This window comes from Mustela erminea, chromosome 1 (genome assembly GCF_009829155.1).
Source record: "Mustela erminea isolate mMusErm1 chromosome 1, mMusErm1.Pri, whole genome shotgun sequence".
Classification (NCBI taxonomy): Eukaryota; Metazoa; Chordata; class Mammalia; order Carnivora; family Mustelidae; genus Mustela; species Mustela erminea.
Genome location: NC_045614.1, coordinates 202,730,321 through 202,748,487, shown reverse-complemented (window position 1 = coordinate 202,748,487; position 18,167 = coordinate 202,730,321). Strand labels below are relative to the sequence as shown.

The window sequence follows — 18,167 nt, the reverse complement described above, 5'->3', positions numbered from 1 at the left end:
TTCCAACAGTTGATGAAACCAAACTACTTATATGCCAGAAGGTTACTGTTTGTTTATTGTTTATCTTAATTAATAATGGAGTAAATAATTCTATAAATGTTATACTTGCCATGTCTTTAATAACTAATTTACAGTTACTAATGGATATCAAAAGATCAAGGACACCAAAATCATGATTTAATCAGAAACCTCATTTAACACATTAGTTGAAACCTCATTACTGACCTCACAAGCAGGCACTTTGCTGGAGCTGCCAACAGGAAAACAAAATGTGACTAATTTTCAACTTTCCTCTATTTAAAAAATGAATTAATGAATATAAATATGTCCCAATTTAATATCTTAACAGCTTCCATAACACTTACTTTGGAAACTCTTTGCTTGAATAATTGGGCCATTGATTATTTCTGGAACATAAATTAAGCCCTCCAAATCAATCTTATTTGGACTTCAAAACTACAATAAAAAGGTTTCCAGATTACTTTGGGTTTATGTATTTCAAATTATCTTCTTTGATAAATCTCTCTTTTTTGAAAAGGCTTATTTCTTAAGCTGCTGGACTCAGCCATTCTTTAATCATTAATAGCAGCACACCCAAATATGTCTCACATTCTGCTTTCATAATTTACTAACATAGTTAAAATGTGTGTAAGAATATTTTTAAAGAGTCTATTGGAATTCTTAGTGGTATCGTTTTCTTAAGAGTGGGATAAGCCATAAAAAGAAAATCTCTTGTGGAAAGTACAAATACAGGTTCACAATTCCTTATCTGCAATTTTGAAATCCTCAAAAACAAACAAACAGCTATGGAAACCAAAACGTTTTATGTAAGTGACTTGGTGGCCAGACTTGACCCAAAGGAATCAGGCTTTTTGCGAGTCTCTGTGTAATCCATGGCTGTTAGTATTCTCACCTTTACTACAGGAATGTAAATGTATGTATGTGTGCTCAGGATGCTGGCCTTGGAAATATCCCACAATATATGGCATATGTACTATATTCCCTTGCCAAAATCTTAACATTTATGACTTATGAGATAGACCTGGCCCCAAGGGTTTGGGATGAGAATTACAGACCTGTCATAGAAAAGTATAGATTAGGGGCACCTGGGTGGCTCAGTCATTAAGGATCTGCCTTCTGCTCAGGTCATGATCCCAGGGTCCTGGGATCGAGTACCCCATTGGGCTTTCTGCTTGGCGGGGAGCCTACTTCTCCCTTACGCATTCCCCTTACTTGTGTTCCCTCTCTCTGTCTCTCTGTCAAATGAATTAAATCTTTTTTTAAAAAAGAAATAAAAGTATTGGATAGATATTTATATAGCACAAAAGTAAGAAACTGTTTATCTGACAAATGAGTCCAGGAATACAGATATTTCAAGATACGAAATTTGAGAGGAGAATCAGATAAGTACCAAGGTGACCTTCATTTAATTAGTAAGAAAATTAGGGGGCTGGGAGGCATTCAGCAACTTGTGCAAAGAACAGTTGGAACCTAGGCATTCTGATTTTAGAATTCGTGCTTTTAAACCACAAAAATGTTATTGCTGAAGACTTCTGAATGGCTCCACTGTCACAGCAGAGTGAGACTGAGTCTCTGATCTAAAAGTAACAGGTTTTTATGGAAGTTCATACTCTTATAGGCAAAACCCTAGGCTCCAGCAGAGTGTCAGGCTGGCTCAAACTGGAGGATCCTTTTAAGGAAAAAAAATGAACAGCCCCAACAAAAATACTATGAGAACTCTCAGACTGTGGATTTCACCTGTGCAATGGCCACGGGCCACCGTGAACTTCCAAGCAGCCACTCTGTGCCTCTTTTTTAAAGAGCAGAAGATTCAGGATCACCAGACATGTAAGGAAAATACCAAACATGAGACAGATCAAAATAAAAAGGAAACTAAACAGGACAGGAGGTAATACAGAAAGTAGAGAAAGTTTAAAATGTATGTGTGTGTGTGTGTACATATATATATGTGTGTGTGTGTGTGTACATATGTGTATATATATGTACACACACATTATATGTGTGTGTGTATACACACATATATATACATGTATGTGTATATATATGTATATATATATATATATATACACACACACACACACATACATATATATATATTTCATTAGTACCTTCAGGGATTAGGAAGAGAAACCATATCAATGAAAGCAAAACAGGACTCAATAAAATAGGGAGGTGGGTACTTTAGAGGATAAGATAGAGCACCCAGAAATTAAACATATAATAGCTGAACATGAGAAGTTCAACAAAATTTTGGAATGTGAAGTCAATGAAATTCCCCAGAAAATAATTCAAGAAAACAGAAATCAGAAAAATTAGAGAAGTTATCCCAGAAGTGCTTTCAGAATAGGCTTCCAGAAAGAGAAACAGATAAAATGATGGAAAGGAAATTATCCATTTATGGCACAGTTTCAAGAACTGAAGAATGAGTGTCTAGACATGAAAAATCCTAAGGGCCTGGAAAAAGAATTTTTTTTAAAAATCCAAGTGCATTATGCAATTTCATAGTACCAGTAGTAAAAAGAAAATGCTAAGAACTTCTGATAATTGTTGAAAAATTTTCTAAAACTTTGTGGAGGAGGGTATCAACAGACATATGGAAAGATGGGATCTCAGGGAAATTGCTTAAACAAAGTAAGTGTAACAGAAATGAGAGGTAACCATGGTGCCTTGCTTGGCTCAGCAGTAAGCAATGACATGGTAATATAAATCCTGATGACATGGTAATATAAATCCTAAAAGGATAAAGTTTGTCTGTGGGATCTAAACTCCCAAATACTATGAAAGTAACCAATAGATAATATAAAATTTTAAAAAACTAAAAGAATGTAATTGTATTACTAAGAAATAGGAAGAAAGTTACTAAAACAGGGGTGCCTAGGTGGCTCAGAAGGTTAAGTGTCTGACTTCATTGCAGGTCAGGATCTCAGGGTCCTGAGACTGAGCCCCTCATCCAGCTCCAAGGTCAGCAGGGAGTCTGTTTGCCTCTCCTTCTGCCTTTCCCCCTTCCCCTGCTCGTGCTCCCAATCTCTCTGTCTCTCTCTAATAAATGAAACATTTAAAAACTTTTTTTAAAAATGGGGAGAGTACTAAAACAATGTTTGAAAGAGTCAAAATGGTTACTTCTGGGGAGGGGTTACCCAAATTAGAAAGTGAAAATTTTCTTCATTGTCCCCTATCTATAAAATAATCACATATACATTCAAAAATTTGAAATGTAAGAATATAACGTTCTCCTTGCAATCATTCTATTAATATTGATATTTTGTTAATATCTGACTTTTCATTCGTGGTGTTATTATTAAGTTAACCAGGAATCATGAACATTTCACCTCAATCCATGTGGACCACTTTATCCTTTTAAATCACCATATAGGATTCCTTCTCTGGTGTATTATTATTATTATTTTGTCATTTGCATATTAGGGTGTTTCTGATATCTTGCTATTAGCAACAATACATTGGCAAACGTCTTTATTACATTATTTGTGCCTACATGTGCTGCATTTCCTCAGAGCGCATTGCTAGAAATGATACTGCTAGCTGAAAATCTGCATCTTTTCACAAAGATTTCGCCATTACTTTCCAAAATGTGAACAAATGCAGACTCCTACAAATCATATTGTCTACACATAATAAGGTTAACTCTTTTATGCAGTATTTTTTTTTCTATGATTTTGTTGTGAGAGATAAAACCTTCTGGAAAAAAACATAACATTAATAGAAGACAGGTTTTTCTTGCATTATTACTGAATTTAATGAGAATACCGTTTGTCATAACTGTTTTCTGAATAGATTTTTTAAAACATTTGGTTTATTTTTCTCTATTCTGTTAAGAAAAAAATTCCAGTTCTATTTTGTGAAGAGTTTTAATAAAGATAAATGTTAAATTTTATTTAATATTTTGACATTTATCAAGTTGTTTTCAGTAAATGTGTACTCACAGACAATAAGTTCTTTGCAGTTTAAATAAGCAGCAGAATGGTTTTTTAATTATTATTTTAGAGAGCATATCTAAATAATTGTGTTTTGTATAAATATACATGGATTTCTAAAGCCAGAATCTGAATGATAGGTTTACTGTACTGGAAGAAGATTCCCTGAAAGCTTATAACTTTTTCTTATCTATTAAAATACACAAGACTACTTACTTGACTGATTCAGGGAATTACTTTTTTTTTTTTTTTAATATCCAAGGAGATTTGCCAAAGAGCATTTGTCATTTAGCCATAGAGCTGTATTTGAAAGGCTTATGAACCTTTTCAATAAATGTATTTTTGTTTTCCTTTTTTAGGGGCACAGCAATTGCTGGCATAGTATTTGGAATTGTATTCATCATGGGGGTCATCGCTGGAATTGCCATATGTATCTGCATGTGCATGAAAAACAACCGTGGGACCCGGGTGGGCGTCATCAGGACCACTCACATCAATGCCATCTCCTCCTATCCTGGTAAACACAATCACTCTCTCCTTCTGAAGGAAGAGTCCGATTCATTAGTTATGCTCTCCTGCTTGGATAGAGGAAACATTGAAGACTTTCAGTGCAATGGTCTCCAAGAATGTAGGGCATTTCTAAATTAACACAGATTGATGCTCTAGATTTCAATGGAAATTACTTAGGTCCAACTAATAACATCTAGCTCACATTTGAAGGTACAATTCCCAACCAGCCAGAGTTAAGAGAACTACACAATTCATATCCACTGTATCTACCCGCCAGAGTTCTGAGAAGTAATTATAGGGAAAGTATAAGTGACATTTCTGATTTAATAGGTATGTATGTCTTAAGAAAAAGGATGGAATAAAATTTTTATGTGTACTCTGTATGCAAAGAAAATAATTTTAACATAATATGAAAATTCTCAACATAGAGCAAAGGTAATACATTAATAATTTGACAGGTATTTGGTGAGAGTCTGCTAGAAGTTCTACATATAAATATACTGAATACATATGATTCCATAAACAAAATACTGCAATTTGCATTAGGTGATTGCTCAGTAGTGCTTTCTAAGTCAGTCTGTATGTATATGTGCCATTTGACATATAAAAGCCAGTTAAAAGTTGGGTATTCATCCTTTCTGACGGAGGCATAATATTCCATAGTGTATATGGACCACATCTTCCTTATCCATTCATCTGTTGAAGGGCATCTTGGTTCTTTCCACAGTTTGGCGACCATGGCCATTGCTGCTATAAACATTGGGGTACAGATGGCCCTTCTTTTCACTACATCTGTATCTTTGGGGTAAATACCCAGTAGTGCAATTGCAGGGTCATAGGGAAGTTCTATTTTTAATTTCTTGAGGAATCTCCACACTGTTCTCCAAAGAGGCTGCACCAACTTGCATTCCCACCAACAGTGTAAGAGGGTTCCCCTTTCTCCACATCCCCTCCAACACATGTTGTTTCCTGTCTTGCTAATTTTGGCCATTCTAGCTGGTGTAAGGTGATATCTCAATGTGGTTTTAATTTGAATCTCCCTGATGGCTAGTGATGATGAACAGTTTTTCATGTGTCTGATAGCCATTTGTATGTCTTCATTGGAGAAGTGTCTGTTCAAATCTTCTGCCCATTTTTTGATAAGATTATCTGTTTTGTGTGTGTTGAGTTTGAGGAGTTCTTTATAGATCCTGAATATCAACCTTTTGTCTATACTGTCATTTGCAAATATCTTCTCCCATTCCGTGGATTGCCTCTTTGTTTTCTTGACTGCTTCCTTTGCTGTGCAGAAGCTTTTGATTTTGATGGAGTCCCAAAAGTTTATTTTCGCTTTTGTTTCCTTTGCCTTTGGAGACATATCTTGAAAGAATGAACACCCAACTTTTGTAGCAACATGGATGGGACTGGAAGAGATTATGCTGAGTGAAATAAGTCAAGCAGTCAATTATCATACTGTTTCACTTATTTGTGGAGCATTAGAAATAACATGGAGGACAAGGGGAGTTAGAGAGGAGAAGGGAGTTGGGGGAAATTGGAAGGGGAGGTGAATCATGAGAGACTATGGACTCTGAAAAACAATCTGAGGGGTTTGAAGCAGCGGGGGATGGGAGGTTGGGGGAACCAGGTGGTGGGTATTAGAGAGGGCACGGATTGCATAGAGCACTGGGTGTGGTGCAAAAACAAGGAATACTGTTATGCTAAAATTAAAAAAAAAAAAAAGTCAGTCAAGTTTGAATCTAACATATTATTTGAAAGATAATTTCCTATTGACAGTCACGTCCTTCCTTAGCCCCTATAGAGAAGAAGGTCCCTTCTACATGCAATCTGCCCCATGTATCAATTCCTTAATACCCTTCCTCTCTTAACATTTTCCCTATCAACTTCAACTTGAAGGGGAAAAATTTAGATGAATGTGAGAATGATCATTTCTTTTGTCAGTTCTTCCTCTTCTCCAAGTGTCTAAAGGGTCAGATATTTGTGTCTTTTCCTAGACTATATCTACACTTACATCCTTGGTCTCACAGTATTAAGTACTATTTATATGTTAATGCCTCCCAAAGTTATAAACCTCCATTCCAAACCTCCTTCCTGAATTTCAGATGCATTTGATCCCACTGCCTGCTGGACATCTCAGCTTGGATGTCTCATAGCTATCTCAAGTTGAACATATTCCATGCTATACTTCTGATCATCCCCCCAAACCTCCTCTACTCACAGCCTTTTTCCTCTCAACTGATGACATCTCTGGACTTCCAGTGGCTTAGGCCAAAAAGCTTTGAGTCATCCTTAACTCCTTGCCTCCATCAAACCTGCACACAAACTATTAGGAAAACTTCAAATTCCATCTCCAAGTATATACAGGGTCTGACTACTCACTGTTCCCACTGCTCTTTACTCATGGGAACCACCTTCAGCTCTCACCTGCATTACTATGATTATATCCTAACTGCTCTTCCAACAGCCACCTTTGGCCCCCAGGGGTCTATTCTAAACCCAGTAGCCAGATTGAACCTTTTAAAGTAGATGCCAAATAATATCATTCTTCTAGTCAAAATCTTCCAATGGCTTTCCATTTTCTCCAGAGAAGAGTCCAGCCAGTGGTTCCTCATTTTATCCAGAATAAAAAGCAAATTCTTGACCAGGGCTTGCAAAGCAATACATGAATTGGCTCGTCTTTTTATTTCTCTGACTCCATTTCCTTCTCTACTCCCTCTTGCCACTCTGCCTTCAGGCACATTCTTCTGTGAACGCAAAACTCACTCCATGTGAACACAACATGGCACACTCCCATCTTGGGTCTTTGCCTAGAATATGGACCCTCACTTAATTCAAATTTTTGATCAAAGATCACCTCCTGAATGAAGCCTACTCTGGTCTATTTAAAATTGTCTTATGTCTCTCCTTATTCTACTCTGTATTTTTTTTCCAGAGTGCTTTTAATCTTCTAAGATACCATATAGTTTGTCCAATTGTTACATTTATGGTTCAGTTTCCATCCCCTCCTCCTAGATCCACAAGGCAGGGATCGTAATCTATTCTGTTCACCATCCAGTCCCAAGTAAAATACCAGGACTGGCACATAACGGGCACTCAGCAGATACAGCTGAACAAGTAAGGAGCACAATGCATGATAAGATCTGATTTAGTTATATATCAAAATCCAGGGAATTTACCTTACAATGTACCCTGGAATATGAGCTTTTACTCAACTACGAAAGCAACTCACAACTTTGAATCTTTCCAACTTACTAAAAATATTGTTGAGATTAGTGTAATGATATTAGAAATAGGGTACGAGGGAAAAAGAGGGGGAACTATTTTTTATTATTCACATCTCCTGTTTGTTTTTTGGGTTTTTTTTAACCTGGTCAACCCATAACTCAAGGGAACAGAGGAGGGTCAGACAGATACATTATCTGAAGAGATGGCAAGGAAAAGCCCTCTGTAGATAATATTCCAGATACACTTTTGCTTGATCAAAAAAAGTTTAGTTAAAATTAAACATTAAACATTTTAAAACGTTAAAAGCATTTTATAAAATTAGAATAGAAGATACAAAATACTTTAATGTGAGAGTTTATGTCTTCCTGAGTTTGAGGTTTCTCTTTCATGCATGGAAGCATGTTTTTAAAACTTTAGAGTGGCATGCTTTATACTGGCAGATCACACCAGCATGTTACATTTTCAGTAAATGCATTGTTCTGGGAACTGAATAATGTGAGAAACATAATAAACCTTATGGTGGAAGCATTTTAACTACAAAAAAGCTGGATCTTCAAAAAGTATAATGTGCTTGATTACTTCTCATTTCCTTCTCAAAATCACTAATTAGGCTTTTACTTAAAAGATAGGAAAAAACACAGAGTAGTATTGAATGTTTTTCAAAGTCTTCCATACTTAGAAATATAAAATATTTTTATCCACATTAATTAATTAGCCTTGTGACAAATGAGATAACAACCTAATCTAGTCCTTCAGCTTGGGGGCCACATACATGAGTAGAAAATAATTTAGCCAAGGTCATATTCTTTGGTGAAAGCCTTGTGAAAACCCTGGTGAAAGTGCCCAATGGGAATACCTCCAATGAAAATTATTATTGTGCACTGGGAAGGAGATTACTGAAAAAAGTTATCTTCTATACCTGATTACTTGTTGGATGGTGACCTTCCAAAATAGTTTTTTATTCCTCCCATGTTGGGTAGAATGAACAGTTTAAATATTTTTAAAGCCATTAGTGTGAAAATAAAAATTATTTGTCAAGTCTTATAGTTCCACTACTTTCCAGAACTTAACTGTAAAAAAAAGATTAAAAAAAAAAGAAAGTGATCATGTTAATCCTTTAAAAAAATATAGGTTTAGATGATACACACTGAAAGAAAACAATATGTAAAGACTATAACAGAAGGCTTGGAAAAAAAAAAAATCAAATGACAACCAAAGGAAAGCAAGACATTTCAATACTATCAAGATATTTGTGATCTAAAGTCTATTATTGATTCCCCTGGTGACTGATGATAGATTAGATAGATAGATAGATAGATAGATAATAGATAGACTTTTCCCCTGGAAAAGCAGGGGAGGTTCTTGGGAACAGAAAAATTATAAAAGATACATGTACAAAGGAGTTGTGGAATTGGAAAAATCATCATTTTAAAACCATCATGAAAAAAGCTTGGAACAAGAGTCATTAATGGTGTTAAATCTGGGAGGAGAAGTTGCAGTGGAACAGGTCATTTGCATGGTCAGAAAGTGTCTAGTCCCAGATTTGTTGCTAGGTATAAGGAAAAAATAGTAATTACACAATGGAGAAACCAGACAACATCTTGACCAGGTGGTAAAGATTAACATCACCAAAAACAGGGTAGATGGACATCTTGCACCTTTGAGTGTTAATTATTCTGAGGATGACACAACTTCATGTATGTAGGATTCTGGCTGAAAGTTCACAGCCTGAATCTAAGCATGAGAATAGATCTGGCAAAGCGAGGTTAAGGAACATTCTATAAAATAACCGAGTTGTAGTCTTTAAAATCTCTTGGGAATATTTCATTAAGAAATCAATACTCTAGGGGCACCTGAGTGGCTCAGTCAGTTGAGCATCCAACTCTTGGTTTTGGCTCTGGTTATGATCTCATGGATCATGGCGTCAAGCCCCAAGTAGTGCTCCATGCTCAGCAGGGAGTCTGCTTGAAGATTCTCTCTGTCCCTGACCCCTCTCATGCACATGTGCACACTCTCTTTTTCTCTTAAATGAATAAATAAATCTTAAAAAAAAGAAGTAAAAATTCTATTAGCATCACTGAATTCACAAATGAGGGCTGCCTTATTAGTAAATGTACTGAACATGTGAAGACTTTCATGTACTCATTAAAGGATTTGGTGATATGAAGATATTCTCTTCTGATTGTGCCTATATTCTTACTGAAATTAGAAGCAAGTCTTCTCCTGAAAGTGGGCTGAGGGGAAGGTAAGGAATCTCAGAGAATGCAGGGGGAGTGGTGAAACACCTATAGGAATGCATAATTTTCAAGCAATGCCAAGAGTATCAACACTGAAGAATATAGTCATTCATTGAAAATGTTATCAGTCAGTATGATTGTGCATTTTTCTCTAGCTATCTGAAGCTCCTAGATACAAGTCTGGGAGAGCCAAAGTGTTAAATTTAATCAAGATTGGAGTTTTTTCAGGCACGCAGGGGGAAAAGAGATAAGAAGGTTGATGATAAATGCACAGAAATAATTTTAGTGGTGGACCATAAATCTAAGCTGAATAAAGAAAGACATGAAGACAGGAAAGAGGTGACATCAGTTTAAATTAACTTTTTAAATGTCATCAGTAAAATTGGAAATCTAGGTGAGATTCAAGATACGCTGGAATGTGTATTCTAGAAAGATAAAGAGTAGTGGTCAGATTTACATAGGTACAGCAAGGGTGAGAAAACGATTTTTAAAACAAAAAAATCCAATGTTAAAAAAATGCTTAAAGAAAACAATTAAGGTGATACAAACACACCGTTTAACACTTCATGAAGTGGACAGTCTTTGTATGGAGAACAGTAAAGAATGTGGAAAACGGAGCTTTTAGAGGATAAAGAATTAAAAAAAAAACAAGAGAAAAGTAGAAAATATCTGATTGGCTTGTTTGGGGTGAAGAGGAACATGAAATAAGTATAGAGCTTAGAGTTGGCTTGATGTTTGGGGATTAGCTGACTGGATATGTGAAGCTTCCCATCAAGTGAAGCTTCACAAGGACATGAAAGTTATCTGTTTCGGTTTGCTGCTGTGGTACCTGGGGTAGGAGAAAGCTCCAGCTTAGGGCTAGAAATTCACCTCAACGTATGAATGATGAAATCATCAAGAATGCTAATAAAAGTCCTGTTGCAGAGAAAGATATCAGGACCGATGCTAAACCATCAATGAGTGAGAATCTAGGGCAGAGCAGACCAGAGGTATTAACAAGGAGGAATAGAAAGTAGTATAATCTCGTGGTGTGTGCTAAAATAGAGCTTAGGTTTTTAAGGAGAGAACATAGACCATGGTTTGAAAAAATGGCTATGAGAATCCAAGAAAGCACCCAGTGCATCTTCTGGCACTATAAGATGTAAGATGTTGGGGGCTGGGGAGTGGGGAGAAATACTTCTGATTTAATACTGCTGCAGAGGAAGCTGCGCTCTCCAAGGAAAATCTGACTTTAATGAAAATAGATATGTTCAGTGAATGTCCACTTCTCCCTGACACAACTATCTCGTGCATTCTTCTCTCTTCTCAAAGTTCAAAACCCCCCTTACTTTTCTCACTCTCAGTAAATCTTATTTCTCTGGAAAACAGACACAATTAGAAGAGGACCTCTCATATTCTGAGCTAGAGTCACATGTAAAGAGATGGAAAGAAGAGTATACGAATGACAGACTTTGTGATCTCCTGAGCACAGTGAAAGGTGGTGGGAAAAGTTTAGAAAATTAATGAGATTTGCTGTGTAAAGGCTTTCAGAATTAGAGGTCTACAGTGAAAGATATTCTAAGAGTTTGTCCTCTTGGTTACAGAAGAATGTGGAACATGACTAGACTTGTCTGGATGTAATCTGAGGGGAAGGGGAATGATAGCTTCTAATAATATCATCCTTTTCGGAATTGCATCTTGGGCCACTGTTGAGGAGAAATGGGCATGATTGGGCTTTGTGGTGGGGGTGGAGGCAGTGGAGGTCTTCCTAGGAGCCATGTGGCCTTCTGCTCTGAGAAGATTCAGGAAAATTGTGAGTAGGTTGGTTTGGGGGATGGTGGAGGAGAAGGTTTGCTCCTAGCAATAATATTAGAAATTAAAATAGTCTTTTTAAAAATGTCAAGCTCCAGACACCTGGGTGACTCAGTAGACTAAGCATCTGCCTCCAGCTCAGGTCATGATCCCAGGAATCTGGGATCAAGTCAAAAGATCTGGGACCTTTTCAAAAATGTTATAAGCTAATGCTAAGGTGTATGAAAAGACAAATTGAGGCATACTAGAAATTTTAACAAAAATTTTAACAAAAATTGATTTGAATCAGACAACACCATACTGGAAGTGGTTAGGAGTACCCTGCCTAATACAGAACAATTGTAGAAGCAAAGAAAGGAAATTATTTCACTGGCTATAGCTTAAAGCATATTTGACAATTTGTGATTGGTTGTCCTTAGCGTTTTGATTTTGTAACTTTGAAGCACTTACAGGCTTACATTTTGGTTTGACCATTATGACAAGAGAGCCACCTCGGTCTAATGGGCTCCTTGTTTAATTAATTTAACAGGTGGTAATCATATTGTAGTATATAAATATATCAAATCAACATGTTATACACCTTAAACTTGCATGATGTCATATATCAATTATATCTCAATACAAAAATTTTTAAACATGTTGAAAAAAGTAATGAGATTCGCCTGTCCTACTACATATTAAAACCATTTAAAATCAATAATAATTGGGGCACTTGAGTGGCTCAGTGGGTTAAAGCTTCTGCCTTCAGCTCAGGTCATGGTCCAGGGGTTCTGGGATCAAGCCCCGCATCAGGAATCTCTGCTCAGCAGGGAGCCTGCTTCCTTCCTCTTTCTCTGCCTGCCTCTCTGCCTACTTGTGATCTCTGTCTATCAAATAAATAAATAAAACCGATAATAATTAAAATGAGGTGTCAATCGTATAAAAAGATATGCCTTGGTTTTTGAAACAGAACTAGTACATTAAAACTTTAGGATTGGTAACAAAACAATGTGACAAATGATTTTTAAGAAACCACATAGATAATTTCACCTAACCAAAATAATAATAAAATAACAGATATAAGGAAGCTTTAAATATATAACCTTAAATGAAAAAAGCTCAGAAATAGTTTGGCTATGAATCAGATATCCAAAAGATAAGACAAATTTTTACGTTTAACAATAGAAAAGAGATAAAATGGTAACTATCCCTATATTTTGTGATATTTTAGAAAACTATAATAACATTAAGGATAAATGGTATATTTGCTATCCTTAAATCAGAGAGTTGGAATATTGATGACGAAAAAATTTCGAAGGCGCCATATCTCTAGCTGCATCTATATTTCTTTAAAGATGTTTTGACCTTTAAGAAAGAACAAAACCTTTTAGGGTTAATCAGGACCTTCCTAAAATTGATACCTTGAAAAGTTTACTTCCTAGTGAAACCTTATTATCGGCAAGAAAGAAGGATAGCAGAGTCTACAGTTATACAACACTTATTTCAAAATATCTTCCAGTAGCTGATGCTATAAAAGATGTGCCATGTTTATTTCATGATGAATAGTCCTCAAAATATTGCTTTTCTGCATTATATAATCACTTTATCAAAATTCAAAGACTATATAAGTAGAAGGCTATATGAATCTAATCATATCTTAAATTTTCATGTTCAACATGCAGCTGTATAAACCACAGGGAATCTCACTGAAATGTCCTCTAGCAGTTTTAATGCAGACAGCAAAATATGAATGCTTTGTTACCAAAGCATAAATAGACACCATGGTTTCATGACAGAGAATGATGCAAAATCAATCTGTAAACTCATTCAGCATGTGCTCCTCAAGTGGGAGGCAGGGAAAAGCTTCAATACAAAAACAGCCTAGAACCACACACTTATAAGAAACAGTTCAATAGGCATCCAGCAGTAACTGCCTATTTTACATGGAGCCTGTATTTCTTGGCTTGGATGAAGTATATCTAAACCTCTTTGTCTTAGTCCTCCTGGATATCATGAAGCAAAGGAGTGGGTGTAATGCAGAGGGAATGTGTGTTTAGACTCCACAGGAGTCATTCCATTTTGTTATAGAAAACAAAGCTTTTGATAGCACAGCCTCAAGTGTTTAAAGCAGCCTTAGAGAAGCTGGATACAGCTGTGTCCTCTGCCACGAGCCCTTTGCCTGCAGAGCCCACTGAAGACTTTCAAAGCCTTTGCTCAGTAGGGCAGTCCCCAGAGGACATCCCACCTAGTTCTCTCTCTCCATTTTCCTCTTCGCTCAGGTGATCCAATTCTGTGTCCTCACATCCCTGAGTACAGGCTGATCAGTAAGTCGTTCAGATCATCAAGCTCCTGGTAAAGCAAGCCAAGTTAAAGGGATCCGGAAGAAACACTGTTAGTATTTGCACATAGGGTGAAGCCCTATGTTTGTGCATGCATAATGATCAGAACACTACCATATTCTTATTGGTAAGAGCACAATTTAGATTTTTTTTTAATTTTTTTTTTTGAGATTTTATTTTTAAGTAATCTCTACACCCAGTGTGGCCCTGAGATCAAGTGTCACATACCCCACAAGCTGAGCCAGCCAGGCATCCCTGGAAGATATTTTAAAAATAAGTTTATTGAAATGTTGTTTGTTCTTTTCTGCCATTCTATTAAAACACTTGGCTATAATATTTGCATTATTATGACCCTAGTCTTGTAATTTAGGCTACATTCATAGTAAGCAATTAAGACGTGCTAATTTCTAAGTAGAATCATGATCTTGCTGATAATTCAAATCTTAGAGGGGTTGCCAAGATGTTGCAGGATGATTGGTTCTTGAAAACATGGAACACTCAAGGGATACCTCTCTTCCAACCCTTGACATAGGATTGAGATCAGTACAAAATAGACATCCTTACATAGTCATAATGAAGTGCATTAAATGTGATTTAAAACACTCTGAAATATATTACAGTGAAAAAAATTTTCAAATAATGTTTAGAAAACTAAATTCTTCATTCCCATTCACAAATGTGCTTGCCACCCTTGTTTTTTTTTGTTTTGTTTTGTTTTGTTTTTCTTATTCCTATAATGGCTCCATAACCTTCTAAGTTACAGGAGCCCAATAAAGAGTGCCCAATACCTGGAGACCTTCTTTCACTCTCCACCTCTTTCTCTACCTACCTACTCATCAATGAAGCACTCACTTGCTCTTACAGTCTCTTGTGATTTTTTCCTCCCAATGCCACGAGTCCCTTATAACCCTTCACATATGCTATTACATCATCTCTCCTTTTCTTCAGCCCACTTCAATCCGTACTGCTGAGAAAATCACCTTCTCAAAGCATATTCACTAGCATATTCAAAAAAGCTCTGGTAATTGCACATCACACACTCCTTATGTGACAATCAAAGCCCACCAGGATGATGATACCATAAGATTTCTCAACACTTTTTCCCATTTCCCGTTCCATGTACTTTTTGCTTTCAACAAAAGTGTTCTCCTGCTTCTGTGCTTTTGTCCAATCTGGAATTAGTGCCTAGTCTTTTCTTTATCTGCTCGTTTGGCATCAGATTTCCAAGAAACTTTTCCTAAGCAACCAATTCTAAACATTTCTGTCAATGCTACCACTTTTTGTAGCACTTGCCTTTTTATACACGTGTCCTCAACACAATAAAACTAAGATTTTTGCAGGCAAAAATTATATCCTTTCCCAGTGTATTCAGCCCAGTGGTTTAAGCATAGTAGACACTCAAATATTTGCTAAATGCCTGATGTCCTTTACTTTTTTCTTTTTCAGTGGCACCACCGCCCTACAGTTACGACCATGAGATGGAATACTGTGCCGACTTGCCACCTCCCTACTCCCCGACCCCACAGGCTTCAGCACAGCGTTCTCCACCCCCTCCTTACCCTGGAAATTCAAGGAAACCACCCTTCTCCCAGACCAGAATATGTGCCAATCAGAGATCTTGCCTGGAATAAAATGTCTCTATCAGAAACAGGGAAGGACTGCTCTAAGGAATACCTTTTTGGGCCCAACAATATGTCAAGTGGAATATCCGGGCTAAAAAATACTGAGTGTTTACCCATCTGTGAGCTGACCACATCTGGAGTATTATTTGGTTCGATGATACCACATTTGAAAAGATGTAATGATCAATGCAAGCACTTTCAGAGAAGAGTAATGAGACAGACAAAACATCGGAAAATCATATTGCTTAAGGAAACTGTAGTCCTGATCCTGGAAAAGTGAAGAATGATGTAAGAGAGGAGAACAGCCTGGACTACATAAGAAAACAACTATATTCTGTGCAGCCTTAGAAGTCAGAATCAGAATTATTCATTCTTTTGTTCATCAATAAATACTGTTCAAGTGCATGAGAGCCTACTCTGTGCCTTTCATTGTTTAAAGCGCTGGATGGAAGCACAGGAATTTTGGCTTCTAGATAAGAACAGGAAACTCTGGTTTCAGGATGAGAAAGAGGAGTCAGAGCTTCCTTATTGACTAGATTGTTTTGTGAAGTTCCCTATTACTAAGACTTCGAACAGAATCTGTCTATCTGGTAGAGACTTACTCTAGAAAGGACAGGTAAATCAAATGGTAGTGGGGTCCACTGGGCACCAAGCATTCTGCTCATGGTTTAGTTAAGTGTGAAGTAAATTTCTATGCCTCCAAGAATGAAAACAACTAGAGTAGTTTAATCTTATATTTAATTTGACAGTTAAAACAGAATTAAAGGGACTCCACAGCTGCTTGAAGCCAGTAACTCTTCAGTGCTAGCTACTGCCACCTAAAAAAATCATCTGACTTTAATTAGTGGTTTATTATAACAAAGGTCATTCCAACTGTGGGGGAAAGAAAACTGTATCAAGTTCCACAAGTAACAGATAGTTTATTTAAGACTGAAAGATTAGAAGCCAAATATTCCCCTGGGACTTTACACCAGGGAGTAAAACTGTAGAACTTGACTGTGAATATATATAACAGTTTATGAAAAGAAGAAGGGAAAATAAAACTTGCATCCTTGTTCTCTGGAATTCCATTCATGTGTAGTTTAGACAGATTTGTTTCTCTTCTGTAATATTGTGAAAATATATTCCCTTGAAAAACTACACAGTTAATAGAAAGGTTAAGATATTGACATCAAACTGTTGTTTTTTGCCAAGTCCAAATGTTATGAAGTGCCTGCCTTCAAGCATAAAATTTTTGGCTAGGTAATTCCAATGTGCTGTATTTTGCTGCAAGTGACCTTAGCACTTATACTTTTATGTGGGCCCTTTCATGTATTTAAAAATTTACATTGACAAAATATTGGGGGAGACTGATATCACCAAAATGGTGATGCACATCATTCCTGAATTTGCTTCGTCTCATAAGAAGAACAGCCAACAACTATCCAAAAACGAGATACCACTGAGAGAATCCTAGAATGCAGGACTGAGGCTGAAGAACCACCCTCCCCCGACCACCACCCCATGCAATTTAGAGATCAAGATAGACTGGATTAGAGAAGTTACTGTATCGACTATAATGCCTATTCCCCAGGACAGTGCAGCACCATGGTGAGAGGTGTCTCCTGAGCCTCCAGTTCCTCCAGTGGAAAAGAGAACCTAAGAGGGAACAACCAGTCCTGCTCCCCCCAGCATTGTGGGTCATTCAGTGGGCACCCATACTCTCATTGCATACTACTGGAATTGCAATTTCAATATGTCAAATATATTTCAATATATTTCAATTTCAATATATTGAAAATGTAACTATGACAGAGAATGAAAGAGGGGTTTGCAACAACCAGCAGACAGATCTTGGCAGACCAAGTTCATATGGGCAGTGCCCAAATAGTAATCTCAACCAGTGGCTTTGCTCATCTGCAGAACCAAGTTGGGGGTACACTCTGACCAGGGAACATGGAAGAGATACAGATCTGCCTGATTCAGATCCTCAAACAAGATGTTTGCCAGCCCCACACCCCAGTTTGCTCCTACTGAGGCAGGATACTGAGTCACAGCCCCACCCACTGGGGAGAGTGCCTTCAGCCCCATCTGACAAGAAGTCTAGAGACAACTCCTGGAAGCTATGTGGTCCAGTGGCACTTGAGCTGAGAGAAGAGCAGACAGAACCAGTAGTTTGCATAGCCATTGGCCTCATTTGGCCAAGGAACATAAGCCTGGGTCTTCTTGAGTTAAGACAACAAAGAGCTCTACTAGTTTTACAGCTGCTTCTCCAGTTGCACACAGGAAGGGAATCTAATGCATGGCCTTGCTCATGGCTAAATATAGCCTTCAGCTATCTGACCAGGAAACCTAAACAGAGTACACAGAAAACCACATAGTCCATCTAAAATCCCTACATACAGTGGCAGTTAACAGTGAGCACAGCCCGTGGATTCCTCCATCTACAGACCATCACCTGATCAGGGAATTCAGTGGACACTCAGGCCTGATTTGAAGCCCCTAAACAATGATCTCTGTGAGCCCTGGACCTTC

The 18,167-nt window shown here is 37.2% G+C and overlaps 1 protein-coding gene across 1 annotated transcript in view; it reads left to right on the top strand.

Moving 5' to 3' along the window:
* The window catches only part of CYYR1 (cysteine and tyrosine rich 1), a 99,889-nt gene extending 82,805 nt beyond the window's left edge, over positions 1 to 17,084 (top strand). Inside the window, exons 3-4 of the mRNA XM_032353272.1 lie at positions 4,313 to 4,470; positions 15,478 to 17,084. Of these exons, the coding sequence (XP_032209163.1) occupies positions 4,313 to 4,470; positions 15,478 to 15,662 (343 nt within the window). The 3' untranslated portion in view covers positions 15,663 to 17,084. The remainder of the gene's footprint in view (positions 1 to 4,312; positions 4,471 to 15,477) is intronic.
* Positions 17,085 to 18,167: the final 1,083 nt, after the last annotated feature.